Consider the following 8738-nt stretch of genomic DNA (forward strand, 5'->3'; position numbering starts at 1 on the left):
AGTATTACATACGTAATACGACTTTTGTTTTGTGCCAGAGCTTGCTTACAGCCCTGATTTTGATTCTGTGTTCTGATTCCGACTAAGATTGCCTTGGCATCAACAGAGACGACAGGAGTTCCCAGTGCCAAACACGAGGACAGCAGGAAATACGCAAGGCGCGTGCCGACGACTTCAACCGTGGTTCATTGACAGAGCCGCCTCAGATATACGCAACAGACGCAGGCGATATCACTCTTTACACTCCTTACACCTAAGCTCTCTTTGCTCTTTTAGTAATGTGCGCTGGCAGTCTTGCGACATATGTATCGCTAAATCGTCCAAACTTCCACCCTAAAAACTGAAAAACAGCAAAGTCTAGTTCATGATCAACGTCCTGTTTTATTTGTGCTACGCGCTTGCGTGGTTTGGGAGAACGAGCAAGTCGCGGCAGCGAAGGCACTGCAACCAAACCACCCCACCAAAGCATCCCCCCCGCCCTCTTGTACGACCAGCGAAGAAAATTGGTTTTCCGTGGTTCAGGAAGCCACAAAAGAAACTCCTCCTGGGTATCGGTGGTCGAAGAGAGGGGACCCCGCATTCTTTTTTCTCGCAAAACCCACCTCGGTCGCCTTCTCAGTCGTGGGTCAGTGGCGAAGCAAATTTTGAACTATTTTCAAGATGGCGGATGTGGAACCGCCACCTTGAGTGCACTTCACTTTTGTCGTGTTTCGCTCTTTGTAGAGTAACGTTTGTGAATTCAAGTGACGTCGAATGGGTAATAGATGTGGGCGCTGCTTATAGCTTTGCGTTCCAACCATATACAGAGGGTGGATTGATGGCCATTTTTTCATCCTTGCACTCATTTTTATCCAAAACATTTTATAAAGGTGTTCGCCATGGGATAGGATTCATACACCCTTCTCGACCAAAAAGGGTGCAAGAGAGTTTAGTGTTATTAAATCTCCGTGTAACACAGACTACATGCAGATGCCTTGATCGTTTAGTTTTTATATCCTGGATGTTATGTGGATACAAAGCAAGTTCGAGCTATATCCAGGGCAGCACCATGGATACGGAGATGGTAATAAGTGTATTGCCAAAATTTTAGGTCCGTGAATCATTGCACAGGAGCCGGTTGGGCAGTTCACATGTCCAAGCTTAGTCACTACTGCAGATACTCTTGTGGCGACCACTGCGCACAAACCTGCGCAGCCTCCGTCTCGCCACTGTTTAGCCCAGCGTGACACGGCCACTCGCTGCAACACGTTTCCGATAAGGGACAGCGACACCGCAATTTCGCCGGAGGCTTACGTCACCACTCGGGTCGTTAAAACCCAAGCCGCTAAGCTCGAGATTATGATTGTTCCTCTAACCTTTCGAGCGCAGGCCGGCATGCTTGCCCGGCTGCTGCTTCCACGTTAATAAACAGTTATGTTTTACGTTGGGATGCTGCCTTCTACCGACGCGGCACCCCACACTCTCATTTAGGCCGCAGGCCCAATCTTAATAATTGTAACAGGTCATTCTTGTTTTGTGTGCTACACCAAATGCAAAATTAGGCGATATCGACACATTATTAACCGCTCAGAATAAACTTTCATGCACCATCAAAAGGTGTAAAAGTCTTGTCCAATGGCGCTCACATTTAAAATGTGTGTTGGCTGAAAAAAAGTCTAAGGGAGAAATACGCGTGTTCGAGAGAACACCCTCGAAAAACTGTGTAAGGCTGCTTAACACCCCGATGTAAGGGTGTGGGCAGCGCGGTTACGCCTGCCAAAGTGGATCGGCACAGCGCACAGCGTGACACACAGACACATTCAAAACACTTGCAGCTCGAATGATTTGAGCAAGAAACCCAACGGTGTGCATGGGTACAGCTAGTGCAAACTTACTGAGAAATACATCTCCCCTTTTTGCTTTCATAGCCAGCAGGGGAAGCCCCACTTGAGAGGCTGGGCTTGTCGCGAAAACCCGATATTTTAGAGTAAATGTAAGAATTGTGCAGTTTAATGTGAGCAAGTACAAATGAGCGTGCGGATTTGCATAAACATTTTGATCGCGTGGTAGGTATTATATTCAATAACTGATAGAATTTTATCAGATTCCAAGAAATATTCCCCGCCATAATAACACCCTTCAAGTTGGTATGGCGCGGTTATCTTATTTTGAGGTTAATTTAACAACTTTATTGTATTTTAATAGCCGTTATGCAAAAGGAGGCAAACCTACAAAATATAGGCTAAAGAAATAAGTAAGAAAGTGTAAAGAAAAAAGTGTGTAAGAAAAGACCGCCAACTGAAGAAAAGGCTGTAAGAGACCTCCAACTTTGGAGGTATATTATACATGCCTACAGGGGTGGACTAAACATTTTCTACAAAGGGTGCGGGTATGGAGATTTTGTACCTCACGATGTACAAATAACCAAGGAAAAGAACTGCGCCGCCTGTAGAGCGTGCACCATCGTAGCTAAGGCATTATTACACTGACGCTGGCTGTGGAGCCTGTAGTAGTGTAATCACAAGGAACGGATGAATATGCGCACCTCTTGCTATACGGTTTCAAAAGTGCTAGTTTTTTGTGGGTGCTAAAACCCTCGAAAAATGCCGCAGCTTGCCCTGGATGTATTGGTCAGATTTGCATCAGTCTTGCTGTGTTGGCAAGCTTATCAAATGAACTGTGCAATCAAATCATTAATATATAAAATTTCTTCTTGCTACCACAAATTATTATGCATTTAGTTTTACGAAAACATTGGTAATTCACGACCTGACGTTTATTAATTAATATTAAAAAGCTTCTGAATTTTTCATGCAGCCAGAGTGCCCACTCACAGTGTGCACTGTGGCTGCGGGAGTGCCGACGAACGCCACAGCCCGGGCGAAGGTTTCCCACAATGCACCTTACGTGTGTCTCGACCACCTTACGTGTGTCTCGACCTGTGTCTCGACCTGTCTCGACGTGGGCCAGTCACTAAGTGCTTTTTTAGACACAGGTGCTGCCGTTAACATTTTGGACTGTTCTGCTGGTGCAAGCCTGGAGAAACAGCTGAGATGAGGGTCGACCTAGCCGGTTTCCCGCTTGGATTAGCTGTCAGTGTGGGTGAAACACTGCAACAACCTTGTAAATTCTGGTTCAACTTGTCACCACCCCTTATCACTTAGCCTAGCCAAGCAGAAACATCGCAAAACCTCACAAAACTTACCTAAGCATACGGAAACGTAACAAAACTTAGCAACACAGGAAGAAGATAAGTCTACCCAGCTCCGCTGTTTTTTTTTTAAACTCAGCACTGTGACGAGTATGTGGCGGCCCTCCCCCCCCTCGGCACGCCAGTGCAATGTGCCCAGTTCTCCCATTCGCAAAGCACTACGGTTGCGGGAACTGGCACTGTGAGGGGGCACGGGTTGGTCACCACCGCAACGACTGCACCTACCATGCCGTGTCGCCATCTTGTTCACTGCAGCTTCCGTCAACGGTGAGCCGGCCGGACGTGCTATCTCCCCCACATCCTTGGCCGCAGCATCCATCACCAGCGTTTCCTTTACAGCATCGTCCAGCGAGGGGTCAGGAAGCTCCAGGAGTCCCGTATGCACGGTGCAGTCGTTTATGCCGCCGTCTAAATGGTCCCGGAGCAGCGAGTCGTGCTGGTCCCGAAGGCGCAGCCACTCGCTAACCCTCGCAGCACAGTGACGAACTTTTGAGAATGTCTTCTTCACGGCGGCTCTGGTTCTGAAGCGGAAGCGCTTTATTAACCTGGACACCGCCAGGCTGAAGTGCGAGCGTAGCGTCATGAGCAGCACACACAGCGACCTGTCATTCGGCGTGACCGACTTGAGGAGGTCGAGCAGTAGACCGAAGCCGCGGGCCCCACAGCTCGCCAAAAATGTCGTGCTGTTTTGCCTCGGGTGTCTTGTTCGCCCCAAAAAACACGCCGTCTTTTTCCTCGTAGACGAGCAGGCGGACCCTTTACCCTCAAACGGCTCGAGCCTCCTGTACAGCGGAATGGGGGTCATAGCGGCCGGTAGGGGGGTGGTGTCTCGGCGGTCTTACTGGCTTCGGTCGGTCCGCGGGCTTCTTCCCTCGTCGCCAGTTTGATGACTTGGCCCGCATTTGTGCACGTGCGATGGTCGTGGTACCCTCAATCTGAATGACGACCCTCAGCGTGCTTGGAGCTTAAGACGTCTCAGGCCTCCTGATCAAGTTCAAGGCACTGTTCCAGCCCATTGTGCGCATATTCGACGGCACGGAGGCGAGCATCCATGTCCCGGAGGAAGCCCGGGCTCGGTTTTTCGAGCTGCGTCCGTTGCTGTTCGGCCTGAAGGATGGGAAGGACGGGGGATGCAACGGTTGCAGCGAGAGGACATTCGGGTGCCCGTCAAGTAGTCAGAGTGGGCCGCTACCATCGTGCCAGTCCTCAAGATAGACGGCAGTGTCATGATCTGCGGGGACTTCAAGATCACCATCAACCCCGTCGCTACCGTGCTGCCGTACCCACTGCCCCAGATTGAATATCTCTGGCCGGCGTTGTCCGGGGGGCCAGAAGTTCAAACAACTCGACCTTAGAGATGCTTACCAGCAGCTGGTGCTCCATGAGGTGTCTCGGAGGTATGTCACCATAACAACAACGCTGGGAATTTTCCAGTACACGCGCTTACCGTACGGCGTGGCCTCAGCACCTGCCATTTTCTATAGGGAGATAGAAAACCTGTTCAGGGGCTTGAGGTGCGTGTCGGTGAACTTGGACGACATCCTGGTGACAGGTAGAGACGACGAAGACCATTGGGAGAACCTGCAACGTCCTGGCACATTTGCAGGATGCCGGGCTGAAGCTCCATCTGGACAACTATGGCGGTAAGTTGGGCGAGTTGGTTCGATTCCCGGCCGCGGCGGCCGCTTTTCTGATGGAGGCGAAAAGCAAAAACGCCCGTGTGTACGAGATTTCGGCGCACGTTAAAGATCCCCAGGTGGTTGGTTGGTTGGAAAATCAACGTACTAGCGAACACTACAACAGGGACAAAGGTAAAAGAGGCGACAAAATACACGCTAGATAAATGATTTCCTTACTCGCACGAGCTGTAGACGTGCATTTTTTTGGCCCCTACTGTTTTGTACCTGGCCAACGTCATTTCCCAGGCAGGCCTAGCCCCGGCAACCCGCAAAGTTGAGGCTATGCTCATGGTGCCCAAGCCCCCGAACAAAAAGGTGCTGGAGAGCTACCTCGGCTTCATCAACTTCTACAGGTGTTAAACTAAGAAAAACAGCGCAACCGACGGGACGAAGAAAGGTAAGACTAAACACAGGCGCTGACGAACAACTGAGCGCTTTATTGCAGCAGAAAACATATATGTAGACAAACGAAAACAACAGAAGGACCGATAATGACCTAGGAGATATCACATCGGGAAAAAACACGATATCTCGTAAAGCTGAACCATCACGTGCCGATACAAAGTCTAAAGTTCAAGATAGGAACAGCATTTCCTTTTCCAGAAGGGAAACTGATGCCCCACCAAGTCTTACCTTTCTTCGTCCCATCGACCCGCCGCGGTGGCTCAGTGGCTAAGGCGTTGCGCTGCGGAGCACGAGTTCGTGGGTTCGATTCCCGGCCGCGGCGGCCGCTTTTCTGATGGAGGCGAAAAGCAAAAACGCCCGTGTGTACGAGATTTCGGCGCACGTTAAAGATCCCCAGGTGGTCAAAATTAATCCGAAGCCCTCCACTACCGCGCGCCTCATCGCCTGCGTTGCGTCGGCGCGTTAAACCCCACAATCAATCAATCAAATCTTCGTCCCATCGGTTGCGCTGTTTTTCTTAGTTTAACAGTGTACCAACTGGCCCGTCAGCATACCCTTCTACAGGTGCTTCCTGATGAACCTATCGTCGCATATACAGCCACTCCATCTTCTGCTTCCAGATGGGCTGCTGTGGGCCTAGAAAAAGGAACAGGACGCCTTCAGCACAGCAAAGAGCTCATAACCACGGCTCCGGTGCTGTTGCAATTCGATCCGGCCAAACCTTGCTTCCTGACCGTACATGCGTCGCCGTATGGCGTGGGAGCCGGCCTGGCATACAGGGAGTAGAATCGCCAGGAACGCCCTGTGTCGTTTGCGTCCCGTCGGTTTCATGGTACTGAGCAGCGATACAGCCAGCTGGACAGGGAAGGCCTGGCCGTAATTTTCGGGTTTGAGCGCTTGCACCCGTACCTGTGGGCCCGAAAGTTCGAGGCGGCCACGGACTACAGGCCGCTTCTGGGACTGCTGTGGCCTTACAAGGCTGTTCCAGTTCAGTCATTGCCTCGATTGGTGCGCTGGGTCTTGAGGCTTGCTGCCTACAACTACCAGCTGGTGTACCGTCCAGGAAATGACCTGGCACCTGCTGAAGCCTTGAGCCAACAGCCCCTACCAGAGGTACCTGCTGCTCTGCCTTCACAAGCCGAAGTTTTCATGCTGGAGCATGGTTACCAGGAGGTGCTGTCCAGATCGGTGGTGTCATAGGTGACCGACCAGCAGGCACCCAGTCCTGTCACAGGTGGTCACTGTGGTGTCCCGAGGGGAGGCGTTGGCGGAGCGGACATGCAGCTACAAGGCCGCCGAGCCGAGCCAGCAGCAGGGCTGCCTGCTGTGGGGTTCCAGGGTGGTGATTCCGGAGAGCCTGCGGTCCAGGGTCATGCAGTTGCTGTACGTGGGTCATCCAGGCGTGGAGAAGACCAAGATTGGGGCCCGATCCCACGTTTGGTGGCCTGGCTTGGACGAGGACATTGTTGGCATGGTGCAGAACTGCTTAGTCTGCCAGAAGAACAAGCGAGCGTCGAGTCACGTGGAGATCAACCCCGGCTGTTCCCACAGAGACCCTGGTCCCATCTACACGTGAATTTTGGGCGCCCTTTCAAGGGCCAATACTTTGTGGTTGTGGTGGACACCTTTTCCAAGAGGGTGGAGGTACTGCCAGTCACCACTCCCACGGCAGGAGCAACCATTGTCGCGCTGAGGCAAGTCTTCGCAGCCCAGGGTTTCCTGGATGAAATCGTTCCCGACCACGGATTTGCTTTCCCAGCAAGGAGCACCAGTCCTGACTGACGAAGAATATAATCATTTGGATGATGGTTCCGCCGTACCATCCTGCGTCAAGTGGTGCTGCCAAGTGGGTGGTGCAAACTTTTAGGGACAACCTCAAGAAGAGCAGGGCTGGGGATTTCCGGACGTCGCTCGCCCGGGTCCTGTTTCAGCAGCAGAACATACCCCACGATCTCACGGGCTGTTACCCCTGTGAACTCCTGTTGGGCCGGATGGTTAAGACACCATTGGACGTGTTGCATCCAGACGCCCGGTCCACAGCACTCTCGAAGCATCTCAAGCTGAAGCTGGCTCCTGACCGAGGATGCCGTCCTGGGCGTTTGTCGGAGTCTGGGGCTCTGGTCATTGCCAGGAACGTCTGGCCTGGTCCATCCTGGTCCGCCGGGCATGTGGTCTCACCTGCCAGTGCGTCATCACTGCTCGTTCGCATGTCGGACGGGACCACGTGGCACCGGACGCGGACCATGTCAGGCCTCGCCTGGAAACCTCGGCCGCCCCTTCAGGAAGCCCACGTGGAAGGGAGTTAACAGCTACACCGGACGCTGCCACCGAAGCACCAGGGTCTGCTGCCACTGGTGCCACTATGGCGCCACTTGCAAGTCCAGTGCCACTTACAAGGCCGACAGACGGCGCGAAAGTGGCACAGGCAGCGCCCGATGCTGCCGCACCTACATCGACACCTGTGCTGAGGCGGAGTGCGAGACTGCGGAGACCGTCAGACCGTTACTCAGAGGGATGACAGGCATGTTGGGAAAAATAGTTAAGTAGCGCGGTAAGGAAGGGAAAAAAGTAGAGACCCTAGTAGCGCTAGTCCTGTGTTGTCTCTACTTTTGACTCGTCCTTACCGCGCTACCTAACCATGTTTCACAGTTCTAACCAACTAACCCACATTTACGCGTTGTTTTCTGTTTGTGCTGGACAAACAAGCTTGGGGGTGAGTGGTGTGACGAGTATTTGGCGCCCCCCCCCCAAATAATTGTTGGCCGCTAAGTTTGCTGGCCACGCAAGGCTCGGTAAGCAACAATGTGCACGGTTGGCCATTAAACACCGACGAGCTCAGCGGCTCGCGGTCACTCACCGTTACCACCAGCACGCTGCGGGTCGACACTCGGCTGGAATGTACCCCGACCCTCCCACATCCACGAACGCGGGACAAATCGCGACAAATATTTATTTCACGCGGTTTCAGCATTCCACAAAAAGCCAATTGTGTCGCAGTGGGTCAACAGTCTTTTTGCCGCACAAATCGTGTTTTCAATTTTAAAAGTTCAGATTGGCGTTTCACGTGCCAAATCTATGGCCTCGATGCGCTGTAATATGGAAGCCAGCGTTCATTGCAGACGAACAACGTTTTTTATTCTGTTGAACGTTTCTTACGAGGTGGAGAGGAGGGTACGAAGGGATGTCTTTTAATTCACAGTGCAACTATAGAAGCATGAATGGCGTTAATGAATGAAAAGCTGAAGACCTTTCTCATATCCTTTCAACACCTTAGGAAAAACTAAGGGAGCTGAAGTTAAGCCGAAGGAAGATGAACCATAAGCACAAATAGAAACACCATGTGCGAGAACTGCTTAGAGTTCATTCTCAGATCAATGTTGTAGTAAAGATAAACCTTTCTTACTAAACGCGAACCTAGCTTATATCTTATTGAATACGAAAACGGTAGAAATGGCAACCTTATG

The 8738-nt window shown here is 51.8% G+C and overlaps 1 protein-coding gene across 1 annotated transcript; it reads left to right on the forward strand.

The window, feature by feature from the left end:
• Positions 1-7079: 7079 nt before the first annotated feature.
• Positions 7080-7580, forward strand: LOC144164886 (uncharacterized). Its single transcript, XM_077695128.1, has one exon. The coding sequence runs from the start codon at positions 7080-7082 to the stop codon at positions 7578-7580; it is 501 nt and encodes a 166-aa protein (XP_077551254.1).
• Positions 7581-8738: the final 1158 nt, after the last annotated feature.

The sequence above is a fragment of the Haemaphysalis longicornis genome, unplaced genomic scaffold (genome assembly GCF_048455015.1).
Source record: "Haemaphysalis longicornis isolate Haplotype H1 unplaced genomic scaffold, Haemaphysalis longicornis Haplotype H1 scaffold_14, whole genome shotgun sequence".
Classification (NCBI taxonomy): Eukaryota; Metazoa; Arthropoda; class Arachnida; order Ixodida; family Ixodidae; genus Haemaphysalis; species Haemaphysalis longicornis.

Excerpts from the sequence above, each read along its gene's own strand:
- LOC144164886 (XM_077695128.1), top strand. The coding sequence starts at position 7,080 with ATGGTTCCGCCGTACCATCCTGCGTCAAGTGGTGCTGCCAAGTGGGTG.